The following is a 22,827-nucleotide window of genomic DNA, read 5'->3' on the forward strand; positions in this document are numbered from 1 at the left end:
ATTTTTCTTTTCCATTTACTTTTGTGTTATATCGCACATATAATTGCTGCTCCCGGACTGGTCCATCCAATTCCTTTTGCCCATCATCACTGTTTTACCTTTATATTGAGCAAAAGAGCAAGCGAGTAAAGGAAAGAAAGAAAGAGCGAGCGAGCGAGCAAAGGAAAGAAAGAAAGAGCGAGCAAAGGAAAGAAAGAAAGAGCGAGCAAAGGAAAGAAAGAAAGAGCGAGCAAAGGAAAGAAAGAAAAGAGCGAGCAAAGAAAAGAAAGAAAGAAAGAAAGAAAGAAAAGAAAAGAAAAGAAAAGAAAAGAAAAGAAAAGAAAAGAAAAGAAAAGAAAAGAAAAGAAAAGAAAGAAAGAAAGAAAGAAAGAAAGAAAGAAAGAAAGAAAGAAAGAAAGAAAAAGGAGCGAGTGAGCAAGCAAAGGAAAGAAAGAGCGAGCAAAGGAAAGAAAGAAAAGAGCGAGCAAAGGAAAGAAAGAAAAGAAAGAAAGAAAAGAAAGAAAGAAAAGAAAGAAAGAAAAGAAAAGAAAAGAAAAGAAAAGAAAAGAAAAGAAAAGAAAAGAAAAGAAAAGAAAAGAAAAGAAAAGAAAAGAAAGAAAGAAAGAAAGAAAGAAAGAAAGAAAGAAAGAAAGAAAAGAAAGAAAGAAAGAAAGAAAAAGGAGCGAGTGAGCAAGCAAAGGAAAGAAAGAGCGAGCGAGCAAAGGAAAGAAAGAAAGAGCGAGCAAAGAAAAAGCGAGCGAGCAAAGTAAGAGCGAGCAAAAGAAAAAGCACGGGAGCAAAAGAGCGCGCGAGCAAAAAAGCGCGCAAGCAAAAGAGAGAGTGAGCGAGTGAAAGAGAAAAAGCTGAGCAAAGCGGAGCCCGCACACGGACACGTCCGTGTAAAAGGGTCCTTACATGATCAGGAAGCAAGGTAAAATAGTAAGCAAACAGATCACAACGAACCAACCAGAGTAGGACATAAAACCGGATACCTTCAAAACTTTCTAAAATATTTCTTACTGGACAACAAGCAAAATGAGTTGCCCATCCCCCCGTCCTTCACAGCAATGGTCTACCTTTCTTATACTAAGCATTTGTCTACAGGAAAATTAAACCACTGCCAAACATTTACCTTGATTTGGCAGTGCTATTGATATCCACTCTAGAGAGACATGGAATCCACTCCCTTTAACATCCAGATCATCTTTTTCCACATTCAGCAGAAGAACATCAATTATCTGTACTCCTTCCTGGGCAAAGAGGATGCTGTGAAGTACAATGAATGGATCTCCAAGTTCTTGATTAAACCTGAGCTGCAACATAAAAAAAGGAAAGTTAGGAAGCAAAGTTACATTTATAAATTTAAAGTTAAAGGATAAGTTCACATGTTACATATTCCACCTGTATTTAGGGTAGAACATGTAACATGTTCCAGCATCTGCACCTTCTCCCCCTAAACTCTCCCTTCTGTGACTGCTGGCCGGGGATCATCTCCCCCCAACCACTGTCACAATTTGAAAACATTGAGGCCGTGTAGAGCTCCACCCACACGTCTGCATCTTTCAATCACATGTAAAACAGAGAGTGTAATGGCGCTTGCCAAAGGGAAACTATAATAAGATAAAATATATTACACACACAACAACGTATAAAAACGTATAAGTAATGATCAGTGGTGTTCAATCAAACTGTGTTCCACTCCTAATTTCCTTGAAGACCCTTCATAACATCCATAATTCACATCCTGAATTATGGATGTTATGAAGGGTCTTCAAGGAAATTAGGAGTGGAACACAGTTTGATTGAACACCACTGATCATTACTTATACGTTTTTATACGTCGTTGTGTGTGTAATATATTTTATCTTATTATAGTTTCCCTTTGGCAAGCGCCATTACACTCTCTGTTTTACATATACTTGTTGGTGCGTGATCACTGTTTTAGTAGTGGCTGCTGCCTTTATAGACTTATTAATATTCTATTGTATTTTACTTAGTTGCCCTGGGTAGATTGGTTTTGCGCATTAGTTCCCCCCCTTTTACATCTTTCAATCACAGTTTCCTGTGAATGAAAAGACTACAGTGGGGATCGAAAGTTTGGGCACCCCAGGTAAAAAATTTCCAAACTTGGGACGTTTTTGAGCCGAAAAAACGAAGGACAACGATTATCGATTTTGTGCCCATTAACTGTTCGAAAAACGAACGAACAGTCTGAACAACCGATTTTACGTATAGTGTATGGCCAGCATTAGACTCATAATTCGTCATATCCTATTGAAAAGCTACACACAATACATAGTAAATGACGACCTTGCTTTTATCCTCTGTCACACAAATAAAGTACACACCAAGGACAATTTGTCCTTCCAAAATTCAAATAGATGAATGGGATATAATATATATATATATATATATATATATATACATACATACATAAAGCAGAGTACTTACGTCCCATTTTCCGGCAGGATGGTCAGCCTTTGCAATGTGAACTAGGTAGAGGGTACCTGTCCCGTCAGAGAGGGTCACCCAGTTGGTCGATGTAAAATGTATGGAGGAGCACAGACGCCTGTCATATGCACTCAGGTCACTTGGGAATCTGAAAACTTCTATAGGTTTTCCCAAAGCCGAGTCCTGAAAGAGAAATACATTGTCAGGGTTACCCTCCAGTTACAAATTCATCAAAGATCACAGAGAAAAGACTGGCTGCACCAGACTTTCTGGCTTTTCTTATCACAGCACGACTCTCTCCACTGTGCGCAACTCTCCATTTCCCTCTAATCTACTATTCTGGGAACACCACATTGTGAGCCTAAAATTCTGCAGGCCGACTAGATTTACAATCCTAACCACTCACTCCCTGCTTTTCCACCAAAAATTCTTAACCACTTAAAGCGGAGTTCTACCCTATTTTACAACTTAACAGCTTTCTATTTAACACTGCCCCCTTAAATATATTTGGCATGTTGTTGTTTTTTTTCTTTTAAAAACTCACGGTTTTATTCCTGTGAGTTTCTTTCTCCTGCCGCGGCGGAATGGCATCGCCGCCGCATCCAGTGCCGCTATGCCTCCTGGGAGATGTGTGTCATCAATCCCAGGAGGCTGGGCTGAACTATCGCCGCAGTTGAAAATCTTGAGTGGGCGGGCGGGAGGAAGGGCAGTGCCGCCCATAGAGCTGGTGTCCTCTTCCTCTTGTCCCTCTCCAACTCCTCCCTGCTAGCACCGCCCCCGTCCTCCCGCCTCCACCACCCGCCCGCCATCTGTCTCCTGTCTGCGTAGAGTTCCAGATCATCAGGATGACAGAGCGCATCTCGGTCTGATAGATCTGTATGTGAGAACACTGATCGTAGTACAGCCCCGCCTCCCTGTACATTGAAACAGTGCGCTCTGCACGGTCTATCACAATTCTGGTGCAGGGAGGTGGAGCAGTACCACGAGCTGTGTTCTCACATACAGATCTATCAGCCCGAGATGCGCTCTGTCATCCTGATGATCTGTACCTCTCCCCACTCTGCACTGATGGGCACTAATAATGCACTGTTGTCACAGAGTTAGTGGGAGAGCGGAGCTTGCCACTGTGCCATCAAACACTATCACACTTGGGCTATCAAATGCATTCCACTGTGCCCAACGCTGCCTCACTGTGCCCGTAAAACGCATCCATGTGCTGGGGGCTATGCGATTTGGCGGGGGGAACCGATGCGGTGTGCTGAGACCAATGCGATGTGCCTGGGCCGATGCAGGGTGCTGTGCCAGGGCTGATGTGGGGTGCTGTGCCGGGGCCGATGCGGGGTGCCGGGGCCAATGCAGTGTGGGGTGCCGGGGCCAATGCGGGGTGCCAGGGCCGATGCGGGGGGGCGATGCAGCACAGCACAGGGATGGTGGGAACCCCTCATAATGGGCACAGCAGGAGTACAGACCCAGGAACTCAGTGCAGGGATGGTGGGAATCCCTCATGAAGGGTTCCCACCATCCCTGTTCTGTGCTGACTTCCTGTGGCTGTACTCCTGCTGTGCTCATTATGAGCGTACGAATCCGAAGTGAGTTTCGGGCACAAAATACGAAATAACGGCTAATGCGAAACGGAACTAAACAAAATGAATTTATTGACAGTGCACATGTCTAGTATATGTATACACACTACATATATATATATATATATATATATATATATATATATATATATATATATATATATATATATATATAAAATCTTGTTATGTAGATATATCTGCACAGGAACAAATTATTTTGTATATTTACTGGTTCCTGGAAGGAGGAGGGGAGGAGAGGAGAGGTTTGCATAGATAAGGGGCGGCAACTTTCTCTGACACTCCCGTTGCTATTGAAACCTGATCTGAAACCTATTATACTGCTTGTGCAGCACTGAGCATGTGCGAGATCTGCAAGGCTGAAATCCAGGAAGTCATACAGTCTGGCTTCATGATGCCCACACTTAAGATGGCCCCAGTCAATTTCTATTTTATAACGTGTCTAAATGCTGTAACAACCTAACAAAACGGACCTTAGTTTACAGACTAACTTTACTAGAATATATTAAGCTTGTGTATTACAGGGGTATTTATATTTAAAAAGTGAAACTGTGGCCGGAACTCCACTTTAAGACCTGGACCAAAATGCAGGTAAAAAAGGACCAGGCCCCTTTTTGCGATTCGGCACTGCGTCAATTTAACTGACAATTGCGGGGTCGTGCGAAGTGGCTCCCAAACAAAATTGGCGTCCTTTTTTCCCCACAAATAGAGCTTTCTTTTGCGCTATAAACAAAAATAGAGCGACAATTTTGAAAAAAATTCAATATTTTTTACTTTTTGCTATAATAAATATCCCCCAAAAACATAAAAAAAAAATTTCCTCAGTTTAGGCCGATACGTATTCTTTTACCTATTTTTGATTAAAAAAATTAGTGTTTACAAAAATAGGGGATAGGGGATAGATTTATTGCATTTTTATAATTTTTTTTTTTTACTACTAATGGCGGCGATCAGCGATTTTTTTCATGACTGCGACATTATGGCGGACACTTAGGACAATTTTGACACATTTTTGGGACCATTGTCATTTTCACAGCAAAAAAATGCATTTAAAATGCATTGTTTACTGTGAAAAATGACAATTGCAGTTTGGAAGTTAACCACAAGGGGGCGCTGAATGGGTTAAGTGTGACCTCATGTGTGTTTACAACTGTAGGGGGGTGTGGCTGTAGGTCTGACGTCATTGTGCGCCCCTATATTAGGGAACACACAATCAATCGATGACCGCGCCACAGTGAAGAACGGGGAAGCTGTGTTTACACACAGCTCTCCCCGTTCTTCAGCTCCGGGGACCGTTCGCGGGACTCCAGCGGCGATCAGGTCCGCGAGTCCCGGAGCCGCGGGCGCGTGTCCCACGGCTGGGCTTTTTACAATCACGTACAGCTACGTGATTGTGCCCAGCGGTGCCATTCTGCCAACGTATATCGGCGTTAGGCGGTCCTCAAGTGGTTAATCATCGTACACACAAGCTGATTTTCATCGGACAAAGCATAGGACTCTTCTACAAAGGGCATTGGCCAGGAACTTGTCTTGTATACAAAAACGACAAACAATTGTCGGCCAACAAACACGAAACTATGGTTTTTCAGCTCTTTATTGCCACCCTTTGGGCAACTTCTGCTAATGTTGCGTTATGGTGAGCATTGCTTCTGAGAATGCATGTTTGGATTATGGAGTTTTGTCCGAAGGACTTGTGTACACACGAACAGAAAATCCGACAACACACAATTGTTGTCAGAAAATTTTAAAGCATGCTATCGCACATTTGTCTGTGAAAAATACGACAACAATTGTCCGATGGAGCATACAAACAGTCGGATTTTCCGACAACAGCCTACCATCACACAATTCCGTCAGAGAATCCGATCATGTGTACGAGGCTTAAGGCAAGACACCAGCACAGCACAATGACCGTAGTTCTGTCCATATTCTTAAAGTGGATGTAAACCCCAATTTTTTTTTTTTTTTATGTCAAAATGTAGAGTATAAGATTTCCTATCATCTGTGTCCAGTCTTGCCACACAGAGTAAATCCAGCTCTGAGCAATCCTCTTTGATTGTTCAGTGAAAATTAACAGACTTCCAGATAAAACCCTGTCTAAATACAAAGTCCTTTCCTCTCTCCTTGCTTTGAGCGACAGGTTATTTGCATATCTAGCTTGGACATGTTTATCATATGTTATGTTAATCATAATATGAGGTGATCCACAGTATAAAAAGTGAGAAATCCACCCCTCCCCCACATAACACATCCTGGTAATATACAATGAACTGTGGATCACCTCATATTATGATAAACATAACATAACATATGATAAACATGTCCAAGCTAGATATGCAAATAACCTGTCACTCAAAGCAAGGAGAGAAAAAAGGACTTTTTATTTAGACAGGGTTTTTATCTGGAAGTCTGTTAATTTTCACTGAACAATAAAAGAGGATTGCTCAGAGCTGGATTAACTTTGTGTGGCAAAACTGGGCACAGACGATAGGAAATCGTATACTCTACATTGTGACATCAAAAAAAAAAAAGTGGGTTTACATCCACTTTAAATGTAGCTGCAAAATCATAGAAATGTTTAAAAGGCCCAGCATAGGGATGTTACTTTTTTGTTTTCATTTTTCAAGCTGCCTTTGCCCCACTGTTTCCTTACTTTCTATCCCAGAAACACAACAGGAAAGGTGATGAAATCAGTCCATAGTAAGACATTTGCTTTCGAGTTGTCACCAAAACAGGCTATTGAAATACTTGTCATCTTCTTTTCCAGTACTATAAACACTTTAAAATTGGATTTCTCATTACTTTCCATTCTAATGAAAAATGTTCACCAAGACACAGAGAGTAATTCTACTCATAGTGGAAAATGGGAACAATAAAAACCTGAAACAAGTAGGAATGAGGTGCTGGATTCAACTTATCAGCAGGACCATAAGATTACATCAGGGTGCCAAGGCTCTGGTAAGGCTGCTCTGAACAAAAATGAGGCACCCATTACGGAGGGCTTTCTCTCGCTCTCTCCAAGAGCATGCTGCAAGGTGAAGGAGCAGACTGCTGACAGAACATTAAAAATGTTATACTCGAGTATAAGCCGAGGTACCTAATTTTACCACAAAAAACTGGGAAAACGATATTGACTCGAGTAGAAGCCCAGGGTGAGAATGCAGCAGCTACTGTAAGCGAAAAAGAGGGTCAACAATGCCCATTTGCATGCCTCACTGTGCCCATTGCAACCTCATTGTGCCAACCTCACTGTGCCCATTGCAACCTCACGGTGCCCGAGTCAGTGTACCTGAAATTGACAGGCTACGGGCGTCCATTCATTGTTTGAAAGTCACGGTCCCCCTCCTGATCCCTTCCGCAATAGGTGTTTCTTAGCAGACACAGTTCAGCCCATCATGGACATTCTCTCATCCTCCGACTCAGTTTCCAGCAGACACTGTGTTCAGTGTTCCGCCAATCACGGACGTCCTCGAGACCGCGAGTTTTAAACAATGGATGCCCGCAGCATGTCAACAATTTCAGGTACACGACTCGATTAAAGCGCAGGCGGTCCGCTTTCAGATAAAAGTGGCCTCTGCTGCGGATTCTCCACAAAATAACTTTTAATCGGCAGCGGAAGAAGGCTCCCCCCTCCCGTCGCTCTCCAGTGCCCTCTGCCGCTTGCCGGAGCTATCAGCGGAGGCGATCGGGTCCTGTCCCTGGGAGGTGAGTGAGGGGAAGCTAGCCCCTACCCATCTCCATATCATTGCAGGGTGGAAGTGACATCAAAACGTAACTTCTGCACAATGCTCTTAAAAAAAAAATACATTTATATAAAACATTTTTATTGCATTTTAGTGTAAATATCAGATTTGAGGTATTTTTGACCCCAGATCTCATTATGAATTGGACCTGTCATGCTTTTTTTGTATTACAAGGGATGTTTACATTGCTTGTAATAGGAATAAAATTCACCCAAAAATTTTTTATTTTGTTTTATTTATTTTTTTAAAACGGTATCAAAATCATTTTTTTTTTAATAAATTAAGAACTTTTTTTTTTTTTCTTAAAGTGCCCTGTTCCGTTGAGCTTGCGCACCTGCATACGAAAACTGTGTTCAAACCACACGTGAGGCATCGCCGCGATCGTTGGAGCAAGCCCTAGTCCTAGACCTCCTCTGTAACTCAAGACATGCAACCTGTAGAATTTTTTCTACAGGTTGCATGGAGGTTTTTAAGGGTAAAAGTTTGACGCCATTCCACGAGCGGGCACAACTTTAAAGCGTGACATGTTGGGTATCAATTTACTCTGCGTAACATTATCTTTCACATTTAAAAGAAAAAATATAATTGGGCTAACTTTACTGTTGTCTTATTTTAGAATTATTATTTTTTTTTTTTTTCCCGAAAAAGGGGTCTTGTAAGATCGCTGCGCAAATACGTTGTGACAAAAAGTATTGCAACGACCGCCATTTTATTCTCTAGGGTGTTGGCAAGTACAGAAGTTTTTTCACCTTAATGCATAGGATGCATTAAAATGAAAAAACATGAACCTTCTCAACCACTTTAAGTGGTTAAAAAAGTGGCTTTATTTATTTCAACCCTCCCATACAACACACATTGGTGGAGAATTTGTGAAATTGTTGCACACAATGACCACTCTTTGTCATACATTTCTGCAACTGCTTCAGAGTTGCTGAAGGCCTCTTGGTATTCTCTCTGACCATTTTCCTTCTGGCTGTTCCATCCAGTTAGGCGTGACGTCCTGATCCAGGGAGGGTCTGTGTTGTACCAAATACCTCCCACTTCTTAATAATAGACTTTACTTTTTTTGTATCCATCTCCTGACTTGTGCCTGTCCACAACTTTATCACGGTGCTTTGCCAGCCATAGATTGTTTGCTTCAGTTGCACAACCAGGGACTGAAATGCTCCAGGAAAGCCATTTTCATGCTGAGCTAATACAAATTACCACAGCTGGGCATTTCTAAAAAATCAAATGGCTTTGTGTGCTATTGAGCAGGCGATTAGCTACACTTGATTGAGTTTACAAGTCATTTTTAGAAGGGGTGATCCCTTTTCCCAACTCAGGGATTCCTTTTTTATTTATTTATGGCATGTTGGTGTTATATCTTTTTAGGGCTGAAACAACTAAATCGATTAATCGACAACTAATCGATTATGAAATTAATCGATTACAATTTGTATAATCGATTAATCGGCCAGTAACATAATGGGGTTAAAAAAACTAAAATTAGCCCTTTATAGTACAAAAAAGCAAATCGCTACTGTAAATATTACTTTCACTGTCCCACAGTAAAAAAATGAACCCCTTACAGTAGCGATTATTTGCTCTTTTTTTACTTATTTTTGTTTTTTTAACCCCATTATGTTACTAAACATCTCAGGCCGGGTTCACACCTCAGTTTTTTGGTGCTTTTTGTAGAAACACACTACAGTTCATTTACATGTTTTCCTATGGGACACGCTCACATCCATGATTTTTTTTCAGCTGCTGCGTATTTGGAAAGGGCAAGGACTTTTTAACGCAAAACTGTGCTATTTTGTCTTTTTTGGTTCAATATACTTCAATGGAGAAGCTGCAGAAAAGCATGTAATGTGTTTTTGCGGAAATTTGTGTTTTGTAATCTGCACAACAAATTGGCCCAATTTTTTTTTTTGGCTATTATCCGATTAATCGAAACAATAAATCGGCCAACTATTCGATTATGAAAATAATCGATAGTTGCAGCCCTATATCTTTTACTTGAATGTTATAAGTTGCACTACGTGAATACTGCTGGATAAAAACAAAAACCTGTCTTAATTTCTGGCTGCAAAGCAACAAAATGTTATTATTTTAAAAGGGAGCGATTCTTTTCTATACACTATGGGCTAGATTCAAGTAGCCCGCCGTAAGTTTGTGCGGGCGTAGCGTATGTTATTTACGCTACGCCGCCGCAACTTAGACGGGCAAGTGCAGTATTCACAAAGCACTTGCTCCGTAAGTTGCGGCGGCGTATCGTAAATCAGCCGGCGTAAGCGCGCCAAATTCAAATTTGCAAGAGGTGGGCGTGTTCTATGTAAATAAAACATGACCCCACGTAAATGACGTCTTTACCGAACGGCGCATGCGCCGTTCATGAAAGAATCCCAGTGCGCATGCTCGAAATTCCGCCGCAAATCGTCAATGCTTTCGACGTGGACGTAATTTACGCAAAGCCCTATTCGCGAACGACTTGCACAAACGACGTAAAAAATTCAAAATTCGACCCGAGAACGACGTCCATACTTAACATTGCGTACGCCTCATAGAAGCAGGAGCAACGTTACGCCGGAAAAGCCTTACGCAAACGACGTAAAAAATTCCGCCGAGCGCATGTAAGTTTGTGAATCGGCGTATCTAGGTAATTTGCATATTCTACGCCGAAAACGACGAAAGCGCCACTTGGTAATTGTACAAATAAAACACTTCCTGTCCTAGGGTGACAATTTCCATTCACACTTGTTTCTATGAAGGCGCAAACTGGAAGTGTGTTAGGACTACAGAAACATACCCCTCTCATCTCCATTATTGGAGGTAGATGTTCTGTAATCTTCAGAGGAGAATTGCGATGGACTGTTTGAGACTTCAGGTCCGTGCATAAGAAGTAACATGGGCACAGGATTTCTGATAGGATACGTAGGTATTTTTCTGTCCTTTTTAGGTTAAAAAACAAAAATTGCATCCACCACATCCAAAGAATATCAAGCTGCAACTCATCCATTTGTGTTCTTGGGTTACACAAGACAAACCAGCCTTGAGACAGCAGTGAATCAATAAGTCATAGCACAGGGATCATCGACAGATCATTACATAACGAATAGTTAGAAGTTCCATACAAGTACATTTTCCAGGGACATGCACAAACAGCGACTGTCACCAGCGGCTGACTCTAACCTCTCTTGTCAGTCTGTCATCCTTGAAATATGAATAGACAGTTTTAGGACATTTCAAGCTGGAAATGTAGTATTACGTTTTATTTTTTTTACCAAAAATGCAAAAACCTCAAAACTTTCTTTGTCTTAAACAATTCTATTATTTAATTTGAAAATAACTTAAGTCGATTTTCCTTTTTTGCATTCCCATAGCTTAAGGCCCCTTTCACATTGGAGCGGGAGCCGCCGAGATTGCCACAGGAACCGTCCGCTAGCGGTGCGGTATTAACCCCTGCTAGCAGCCGATAAAGGGTTAATACCGCCCGTGCTGCTGGCAGGAGATTTTTTTCTCTCCCGACAGCGCATCGCCTCAGTGTGAAAGCCCTCCGGTTTTCACATTGGGTAGGCAGTGAAGGAGTTTTTCAGGCGGTATAGCAGCGCTATTTTTAGCGCTGTACCGCCTGAAAAACTCCTCAGTGTAAAAAGGGGTCTAAAGGAGTTGTAAAGGGGAAAAAAAATTCACCTTAATGCAATCTATGCATTAAAAGGGGTTGTAAAGGATTTTTTTTCCCCCTAAATATCTTCCTTTACCTCAGTGCAGTCCTCCTTCATTTACCTCATCCTTCCATTTTGCTTTTAAATGTCCTTATTTCTTCTGAGAAATCCTCACTTCCTGTTCTTCTGTCTAACAACACCGTAATGCGAGGCTTTCTCCCTGGTGTGGAGAAAGCCTCTTGAGGGGGGAGGGGGCAAGCAGGCAAGTCAGGACACTCTCTACTTTGCAGATAGAGAAATGAGCTGTGTGTTAGTGGGCGTCCTGACACTCCTGCTCGCCCCCTCCCCCCTCAAGAGGCTATCTCCACACCAGGAAGATAGCCTCGCATTACGGTGTTGAGTTACAGACAGAAGAACAGGAAGTAAGGATTTCTCAGAAGAAATAAGGACACTTAATAATAAAATAAGGGCCCATTTTTAAGCCATGTATGGGCAGGCTGGTTGTACTGAAGGTGATCTATCCTGTCTTTTTTTTTTTTCCGTTTGATCACAGCCGTTGGCTATATGTATATGATATTTGTATTTTGACAGCTGTCAGAATACAAAAGCTCCACGGGAGGGATTCCCCCATCAACACTGAATATGTTGATGGGGGAAAAATCAAGCAATTTATTTCCTTCCACCGGTGGTTGAGTGGTTAAAGTATGACCTGCCTTAAAGTGGAAGTAAACCCTCCTATTGTTTTCAGCCAAGGAAGTGGTCATCTTGGCCTCCGTTTAATCTACAGCTGCCATGATGCTGTACATGTGATCCGTTATGACACCAGCCATTGGATGGTTTGACAGTTTGGTTGAGAGCACAACCAATGGTAGTATTACATTTGTGCCACATTTGTATTTTTAAATGCGAGTGTCATATTATGCCAAAACAAGTCATCAAAAGACAATGCTATAGAGGTTTGCCAGTTGGCACCTGTCCACTGCAGCACGTTTTTAAAAATAGCACAGGTCCATTAATTTTTTTTTTTTGTTCCCCTACTAGAGTTTTGATGGCCATAGAATTTAATGATAATGCATGTATAATACAGTTTCTGTGGAGTTTGAGCGCACAAAAAAAAAAAAAAAAAAGGTGATGTCTGTTAAGTACGAAGACACAAAAGAAGAAACACCCGTGAAGTAAAAGCACACAAAAAAGACACGCCAGTGGGAGTAAAAGCACACAAAAAAGACACGCCCGTGGAGTAAAAGCACACAAAAGACACGCCCATGGGAGTAAAAGCACACAAAAGACACGCCCATGGGAGTAAAAGCACACAAAAGACACGCCCATGGGAGTAAAAGCACACAAAAGACACGCCCATGGGAGTAAAAGCACACAAAAGACACGCCCGTGGAGTAAAAGCACACAAAAAAAATAAAAAAATAAAGACAGTTCTGGAGTAAAAAGCACATGAACAAAATCAGGTCAATGGAGTAGAGTATAGAACAAAAACAAAATGAACCTTTATATATTTTTGGACAGACACATTTTTCTAGTTCCTGTGGATAAATTTTTCAATAATTTTACCCTTTTTCGTCCATTAAAAGTATTAAAACTATTCTCCACTGTATTTACTATATTGGTTCTTTATATACTCATACAATGTGCTCATACTTCCCCCTTCCAGCAAAGCTTTGAAGAAAGATCAATCAATATTTTCCGATAGTCGAGATCGCCCATGCCCAATATTCTTTTGCCCCTTTCTGGTTTGTTGTCAAATAGTAGAAGAAGAATATACTATTTGAAATGTATCTGTCTGCATAGTATCATTTTGTCTTGCTGTGCTCATGCCTCTGGGCCAACAAAAGAAAACAGATGTTTCTACCGAGAGCAAGGGAATGCAGTAAATGCACTAAAGTAATAAGACTACAAATAATTAGGAACTTTTCAGAACAGAATACAGTATTTTAAAGCTGAAGTCCAGGTAAACAGCTAAACCTACAGTTGAAATACATATATTTAAAGCTATGATCACTAAAGCTGCAAAAAAAAAAAAAAAAACACTCGGAGTACGTCAACCTTGGGAGGACAAAAAAAAAAAAAAACTAACTAAAAAAACAATACACACATGGAGGGGTTTGGCATCCAAGTTCAGATTAATGCCCATGGGTGGTTTGGCTCATCAGAGTCAGATCCCGTAGTTTTCTGGCATCGGGGAGGCATAGGTACAGTGTCCAGCCCTGCTGCCAGCAACCAAATTTCATGACAGGCTGAAATACACAGTGGCTGGACACAGGAGGACGCTGTGCTGAGTGCTACTTGTGTCTAGCATCTTATTTGATCTTGGAAGCATGAACCAAATACTGAATTTGTGTGTTTGAGGCATACGACCATAAAACGCATACGGCCCTAAACACCAATACCATTCGGTACAACATCAAGCAGCCAAGTATTCCAGCCGGTCATAGATTTTAAATGGCTATTGGCAGTTTGTCTGAACGCTGGGCCAAACCACTCAGGCACATGGGGCCAGATTCACATAGAACTGCGGCGGCGTAACGTATCGTAGATACGTTACACCGCCGCAAGTTTTCATCGCAAGTGCCTGATTCACCAAGCACTTGCGTGAAAACTTACGCCGGCGTAAGCCCGCGTAATTCAAAGGGGCGTGTGCCATTTAAATTAGGCGCGCTCCTGCGCCGGACCTACTGCGCATGCTCCGTTTTGAAATTCCCGCCGTGCTTTGCACAAAGTGACGTAATTTTTTCGATCGGCGACGTGCGTAGCGTACTTTCTTATTCCCGGACGTCTTACGCAAGAAAAAAAATAATTAAAATTTCGACGCGGGAACGACGGCCATACTTTAACATGGGCTGTGTAAAGTTAGGGCAGGTAAAACGACGACTAAAATTGCGACGGGAAACTAGACTACCGATGACGTACCGAACGCGAAAAACCGTCGTGGATTGCCGTAAAAACTCATTTGCATACCCGACGCTGGAATACGACGCGAACTCCATCCAGCGGCGGCCGCGGTATTGCATCCTAAGATCCGACAGTGTAAAACAATTACACCTGTCGGATCTAAGGGCTATCTATGCGTAATTGATTCTATGAATCAGTCGCATAGATACTCTGAGAGATACGACTGAGTATCTGAGATACTTCGTCGTATCTCTGCTGTGAATCTGGCCCACGAGGCCTAAGAATTAATAGCCGCTTGAGATTAGATTTACAGTGACAAATCCATTACTGGGCATGTACAATAATTTTTGATTCCCCGATTGCATGCATGCCCTGTGTATCCAGTGCATTGACATCTTTGATTTTAACCCCCTTTATGACCAGGTAATACGGGAGATTTACCCCCCTTTATGACCAGGCAATTTTTTATGATACCCTGCTGTGTAACGAATTGAAAGATTATTTCATTTGAGAAGGTTTACAAGAAAAACAAAGGTAGATAGATAAAAAAAAAAAAATGTAAAAAAAAGTGAATACCACTACAAATGAACAAAAGAAAATGTGATACTGCGCTAACTAACTAAGTGAAACAGAAAATAAATGAGCTGCAACAAAAATTGTGATATACACACAATATACAATCAAAAACGGAAAAAATAAGTTGCGCTAACCATAAGTGAGTATAAATTATCAATTTGATTAATAAATTAATATAGATATAAATAGTGTCCAAAAGTGTCCAAAGAACCAAAGATGAAAAAATGTAGTGAAAGTTCAAATCAGGTGAGTGAATTGATGAATAAAAGTGTAAACGTGACTGGCAAACAAAAATCCTCCACCGGTGCAATAGATGAATGAATGTCTATGCGCTTACCAGAAGGGCAAGCAAACAAGGCTTGCAGCTGGAAACCCCCAGCAAGGGTCTTTATCAGAAACTGCCACTGATAGTCCGGATGGTATTCCTCCAATTGTATGGATAGATACGAGATCAGGGGGCATGAAAATAAATAAATATACAGCATATGGTGATGTACCGCGGATGAAACGAATGATAAGCACACCAAGGGAAAGCCGCCACCGATAGATATCACCATATAGGGGGGACTCTTACCAGATATATAACAATAGAATGCTTGTGGCCAAACCCAGCCAGGGCCTTTAAAAGATTGTCTCCAAACACACCAGCCAGAGCAAACGACTCTTCAGCATGTACATCCTCACAGGACCTACCGGAAAAGCAGACATCCAGAAGGCTTGAAAGCAGAATTTCCCTCTACTCAATGGCCGGTACACACGGAACATGGAGAGTACCGAGCCGCGCGCAGCACAATCCCGGATCCCGCAGCGAATAGAGTACGGACGGGGGGGCACATGGTGGGGCACAGAATGATGTTGGGGGGGGGGGGCAGGGCCCCCTCTGCCCCCCCCCCCTAGGGACGCCTCTGATTCCAGTGGCATCTCCTCTCCTGGATTACAGTCTGCTCCTCAAGCCTCGCTCTGATGTTCATCCACTGCTGCCGGCTGTATTCCATCTAGTGGCTGCAGAGGCAGCACATCCATCGGCTCCATAGAGACAGATAGCACTGATGACCCTGGTTGTTTTGGGACCTTATCATTCACAAAACTTACCACTTAAATGTGAGTGGTTTTTACAAACCTTTCCATTTGATTCAACTTTTTATACAGTCTGCACCCAGAGGCGCTTCCTGTTCTTGTGTTTATACTGTGGACACCCCCCAGGTACGAAATTTAAAAGGGATATTTCATTTTTGTTTCATTTTAAGCATTTATTAAAATCACTGCTCCCGGAAAAAAAATTTTTGCATATTAACCTTTAAATTATCACTTTTGATTTTTCACGTTCGTGTCCCATAGACTTACATTTTTTGCCTGTTCACATGATCTGCCGCGAACCGAACCGGCTCATCCCTTTATACAGCCAAAAGAAAGCTCAATTTGTGCGGGATTTTTTTTTTTTTTATTTCATGTAGTGTTGCATGACCATGTAATTGTCATTCAAATGTGATTGCAATTGTCATTCAAAATTGCAACAGCGCAGAAAGCAGACCTGGGAAGGAAGGGGGTGAAAGGGACAGTATTGAAGTGGTTAAACAAGCAAGCAGCCATAATAGACGACTGAAGCATGAAAAGTTTAAACATGGCAGAAAACATGTCACAGAAATAAAATCTTATTTATTGTGAAAGAAATGCATGAGTAGGGGTTTGGAGGGATCTGGAAGGAGAGCCATCATCATGAATTAAATGTGTCCTATAGTTTATTTATTACCAAAGCCCTAAAGGGGTTACATCAGAGGACTGTAAAAAATTAACATATACTTGACATATGTCAAATCTTTAACAGAATAAAGTCAAGATTTTCATTTTTTCGTCCTCTAAAGGATTTTCTCAACCAGCAGCTGTTCTTGGCTAGATTCCTGGATTTGTCATCAGAGGGCACTGACAATAATATACCATGTACAGTATTTCTGCAGCTTCTGCATTCTAAAAGGAAGAACTCCGGTCATAGCAAGATGTCAGAACGTGTTTCTTTCTTTATATCGTGAGCCACGGAACCTGCTCAGGGCTGGTTATAGATGCAATGCTCCTGTGACTTGGGAGGATATGATTGAAGATCAAGTTGCACCTCTGTTTAGGTTTTACAAGCATACCCCGCTTTACATACACTCGTGAGTACGGACACACAAAAAAAAAAAACACATAGCATGAGACACGGGGTTCAAATCCAAAGTGAAGAGAAAAGCAATTACAGTGTGTAAAATACACTAGGTAAGCTAAACCACTGTAAAGGCCCTTTCGCATGTATGGATCCCATGAGGATCTGTACCTTTCTCATCTGCTTGCTCAGCGAGGATCGCTTCGTTGAGCTGGCAGATGACAGGGCGGCCCCTGCACAGCCCTGTCAGATCTCCGCTCTCCTCTATGGGGGGGAATCGGATGAACGCGGACCGTCTGTCCATGTTCATCTGATCCACAGACGGATGGAAAAAAACAGGATTTTCCTCCGTCTGCAGAATCGGAGTATAGCGGACACGGATGAGATCGGGTGTCAGCGGATGTTCATCAGTAGGGATACATGCATGTCCGGATTTCATCCGAAAACGGATGGATGAAATACGGACATACGATCCGCTGGTGTGAAAGGACCCCAAGCAAGGTAATGTTCAAGTGTTCTTTGAAAAAAGGTATAACAATCTGTAAAAAACAATAACAAGTAAAAACAAAAAAGGTTAGAGGCGACCAAGCCTCAAAACTATAGAGCGAGACACTGAATTATTATTCCTATATTGAAAGATCTAACAGGCAGGGCCCTCTGATTTCTCCTGTATTGAATTGTATTGTAACTGTACTGTTTGCCCTCATGTTGTAAAGTGCTGCGCAAACTGTTGGCGCTATATAAATCCTGAATAATAATAATAATAATAATAATAAAAATAAAGAGAGAGATATAGTGTAAGGAGTACTTCTTCAGCTAAAGAGAAAAAGGATGAGAATGTTGTAAAGGGAAAGGAAAGTAAAGTAAGGAGAGAAAGAAAATAGGGTGGTCTCAGAGGGCAATGTTTCTAAAAATATCATAGCGTCAGTAGTGTTTGGGCAAAGCGTGATGGGTGAGCATAGGATATCTAGGGTTGCCAGACTCGTAGAAACTGGTCGTGGGAATCAGAGTATAGCTATCTTTTCATTCACCATAATATTGTTCATGCAATGTTTTACCACTGCAGAAATTTTCCATGCTTTCGTTATAGTTAATTTAATTGCGACAAAGAGGTGCGTTGCCAGCGTGCGTTCGTAATAAGGATTCTATAGGTTTGAATAGAAGAGCTTCACAAGGTTTTTCTTTACATTTAAGTGAAGTAATGTTCGTAAAAGTGCGTAAACCCGGATCCATAGTCTAGGCGCCCTGGGGCAGAACCACCAGATATGAGAGACATTGTGCCCGACTGGGAACATCCGCATAAGCAGGTTGGTGAATATTGAGGAATTATTTGTGCCAGGTGTGCAGGCATATAATACCATTGATAAATGGCCTCATAGGCATTTTCTAGAGTGACTACATTTCTGGAGCTGTTAGAAGCAGCTTGGAGCAGAATCTGCCAGTCCGTCGGTTCCAGCTCCACCAATAGTTCACGTTCCTAATGTTGTTGGAAAGGGCGCATTGGAGGTTTCCTAGAGGATATAAATGAAGAGTATATCAAGGAGATAATACCTGTGGAATGCGGGCGTGACCTACAAATGCTCTCGAAGGCTGAAAGAAGGTAGGGTGTCATGTGGGACCTCTGAATAAAATGATGGAGTTAAAGATATCAAAAATGTTCCCGTAGCGGTAGTTTGTGTGAGGAACAAAGGGCACCGAAGGATACGATTCTAACTGGGGTTAATAAAGAGTGAATGTCTGAAAACCTGTTCTGTCCACCATTCAAACTGGCCAGGGTTGTCCATGCCAAGAGGAAATAAAGGGCAATTTAAAAGGGGGTTGTAAAGGTTTGTTTTTTATTTTCTAAATAGGTTGCTTTAAGCTAGTGCATTGTTGGTTCACTCACCTTTTCCTTCGTTTTCTTTGTCTGAATTTCTCACTTCCTGTTCCTCCTCAGTAAGCTGTTCTGACTGACAAACCCCCAGCCAGAACGGCTCGGATGATGGGGGCAAGCTTACTGAGGAGAAACAGGAAGAGAGAAATTCAGACAAAGAAAAAAACATTTAGAAGGGAAATGGAAGGAAAAAGGTAAGTGAACCAACAATGCACCAGCTTAAAGGAACCTATTTAGAAAATAAAAAACAAACCTTTACAACCCCTTTAAGAAGTGTAAAGCCCCATACACGCCATTAGATTTTTGTCTTCAGATTTACCAAAACCATGGAGGTCAGACCTTAAGAGTTTCAATTTGTATACAATCAGGCAGGCCCTTGCACTACAAGGTTTTCGTAAATCTGAATACAAAAATCTGCAGAAAATCTAATAGTGTGTGTGGGGCTTAAGAGAGGTAGATGTGGTGAGATCAAACCTGCCGAGTATTTAATTGAAACCCAAAAGTGGAATGTGTGTGACATAGAAGGGCTTATATCTTTTGGGCGGGAGGAAGGAGAAAGCCAAGGTAAGGAAGACAACGGTATAGGGTGTGAATCTATCAAGTCTTTGGTAGCCCATAAGGGAAGGTGATGGGTCTCATGCATGTAAGAAATAGATGCTAGATTAGAAGCAACGTAATAAGCATTGAGATTGTGAAACGAGAGGCCACCATTTACCCTGCGAGTAAATAGGATTTGTTTATTGACCCGTGGACGGGAAGAACCCCCTTGCTGCGTTTTCAATGCATTTCAATGGAAATGTGCGTTTTTGGAGCAATTTTTTTTTATCAGACCAAAAACACAGCAAGTAGGGTTTATAACCCCACAACGGAAGCACAAGGAACCAGTGTGAAGACATACATAGAACTTAAGGGGATGCATTTTTCTAGGTGCCAATAATGGCCGAATATAAATGAATATTCATTTAAATTCATGCTATTAAAATTAAAAAGTCGAAAAGCATCTGGAACACATCTGGACTGCATTTCTATGGTGTCAACTGGGCCTGATGAAAGAAAATTAGTTTATTCCACTTTGGCCGGTTTCACACAGGCTGTTCAATCAGGTCCGCCTGTCAGTTTTTCAGGCGGAACTAATCTGTCCAGCCATACCTCTCTATGGAGCGGCGGATGTGTCCGCTGACATCCGCTGGCATATGTTCCAATGCTTTCCGCCAAATACAGCGGATCGGTTGACAGTCTAATAGAAACGGACTACCAGTCCGTTTCCATCTGACAGCCACCTAGAGAGCAGTGGGGCTTTGTCCGGGTCCACTCTGCACTTCAGAGCGAACACGGACCTCTCATCTGCCTGCTCAGCGGGGAAATCCCCTGCGTATTTTAGATACCGATTCTGCGTCTACTTTTTCATCATCAACTGATGCACTTGCAATGCGCTAATGAGTGGCAGTGGCTGCATTCGCTTATGCTGCATACACACGATCGGGTTTCCTATCGGAAAAAGTCAGATGTGGATGGGAACCCTGACCGTGTGTATGCTCCATCGGACTTTGTCGGAATTTCCACCAGCAAAAATTTGAGAGCAGGTTCTCTATGTTCTTGAGAGACGGAATTTGGTGTGACCGTGTGTATGCAAGACAAGCTTGAGCAGAATGCCGTCGGAAAAACCTAAGGGGAAAACCGAGCGTGTGTATACGCGGCATTAGAAGCAATTGCCCATTGTCTTTTGGCAGAAAAATATGCTCACAGAGCGTTTTTTGTACACGTTTAATGTTTTTTTTCTGACAGAAAACCCCTCTCAACACAAACCAAGTGTTTTTTTCCTGCCTTTAAAACGCTGAGCTTAAAGTATGCATGGCTACATAGGGTAACAATGAGCTTCTTCCACGGGCAAAACACAAAACTCCTGTAGAAGCAACAATTTTTAAGCCCAGTGTGCATGGGCCCTAATGCCGCATACACACAATCTGATTTTCCGTCGGAAAAACCTTGGATGGTTTTTCCGATGGAATGCCACTCAAGCTTGTGTATGCAACACACGGTCATAGAAAAGTTCTCTGAACTTTCGACCGTCAAGAACGTGGTGATGAACAACACTACAAAGAGCAGAAAAAATGTCAATGCTTCTGAGCATGCGTCGGAATTTTGCACGCCATAATTGCTACAGGTGATCAGAACTTTTTTCCCCGTCTAAAAATTTGGGAACCAGCTCTCAATCTTTTGTTGGCGGAAATTCTGACAGCAAAAGTCCGATGGAGCACACACATGGTCGGAATTTCTAACAAAAAGCTCACATTGGAATTTTGCTGTCAGAATTTCCGATCATGTGTATGGGGCATAAGAGTATCTCATCAAAACAAATTGTTGTTGCAGAGGATAGCTAAAATTTGACTTGCATCTTAGTGCAGATTGGGAAAATTGGGGAGCCAATCGCACAAGAAAAAAAAAAAATGACATTTCTGGGGTCGTTCCATGTACCAATTGTTTTATGGAATGCCTCTAGGTTGCCATATTGCATTGCATTTTACAGAAAAAATGTATGTGCTACAGATTGAAAAGGAAAGATCGTTTTTAAGTTAATTAAATGTATTAAAAATTAAGTTAATTATTTAGCTTTAAACATTAATACATTTTAGTTTTTAATTGATTACATGACAAATATGCTATGCCCCAATTGTATATGCTATATGCACACACACACACACACACTTTTATTTCTGTACTTTTTTCCCCCCAAAAGTGAGGTTATCCTTTAAATCTCTAGTATAAAAAAAAAAAAAAGAAGTCAGTTTAATGTTGGCCGATCTGCTTCTCTAAATTATTTTAACTTTATTTTTTTTAAAGAAATGCTAATTCACATTGAACATTCAGCACCACACTGACACCTTTCCATCTGGTATTTAAATAAAGTGCATAAAAACCTCAACAAGCAAGCAAACAGATCCATAAAATTTCAAGCGGCAGAACGCGATGCTGTACGTTACATAATTTCTCCATCACACTTTTTTTTTCTACCTCCATATGGCCTACCTTGTTCTGCTGCTGCAGTAATGAGCCTCTAGGCTTTCATGTACCATTAATGCTTTCCAGCCCTTAGTTGGCGCAGTAGCCGTTTTCGATGGCTGCAGATGAGCTGATGGACGTCTAAGTGCAGAACAATGACATGCAGAGCATTTCAACCCTGTAGCTTCCAAAGTCGCAAGCGGTTACATCAATAGCATAGTGTTCAGACAAACATTAACAAGGGGATGAAAAAAAATCAAATAGCAACAATCAAAATGTGAATGACACTAAAAGCTCTTCTGAACCTCGTCTAGCTGTGGTAAGCGACTACTAGACACATAAACCCGTTCCAATAGTTCCAACAAAAATGAGACCCCAGGATTCAAGCAGAATACCATTTAATGATGTTCAGTTACCAAGGAATGGGTATTTACATTTAACCTGACTAACTTAACATGTTACTAAAATGATAGCATAACATGGTCACCTTTTGGAGCTTTGGAGAATTTGTCTTTAGTCTTTAGAAGAGGGGTCTCCAAATTTTTTAATCAAGAGGGCCACTTCGCCATCTGTCAAACAGTTTGAAGACCAGTCTGTGGTCAGTGGGAGTTTAAATAATAAAAAAAAAATAAAAAAAAAAGGGGGGCGGATGACCCAGCATTGGAGATTAGTAGGAAATCTAAGAAATCTAATCTATTTATGTTGGTGGCCATTGGCCATTGCGGGATGATGCAACTCCTGCACACGCTCAGGAGTCACAGAACACAGGGACTGTGTCCATGATGTAAGCCAGGGGTCTTCAAACTGTGGCCCTTTGCTAGCCTTTATCCAGGCCCTCGGGCCACTATTTCTCCAACTGATTTGAGGCACTATTCCTCCCACTGACACCAACAAGGGTGCACTATTTCTTCTACGG

The 22,827-nt window shown here is 41.6% G+C and overlaps 1 protein-coding gene across 1 annotated transcript in view; it reads right to left on the reverse strand.

The window, feature by feature from the left end:
* Positions 1–22,827, reverse strand: part of NUDCD1 (NudC domain containing 1) — a 221,423-nt gene that overhangs the window by 156,478 nt on the left and 42,118 nt on the right. The window contains exons 3-4 of the mRNA XM_040354855.1: positions 2,431–2,613; positions 1,112–1,292 (exon numbers count right to left, since the gene is read on the reverse strand). Coding sequence (XP_040210789.1) covers positions 1,112–1,292; positions 2,431–2,613 — 364 coding nt within the window. The remainder of the gene's footprint in view (positions 1–1,111; positions 1,293–2,430; positions 2,614–22,827) is intronic.

The sequence above is a fragment of the Rana temporaria genome, chromosome 5, assembly GCF_905171775.1.
Source record: "Rana temporaria chromosome 5, aRanTem1.1, whole genome shotgun sequence".
In the NCBI taxonomy this organism is placed as follows: domain Eukaryota; kingdom Metazoa; phylum Chordata; class Amphibia; order Anura; family Ranidae; genus Rana; species Rana temporaria.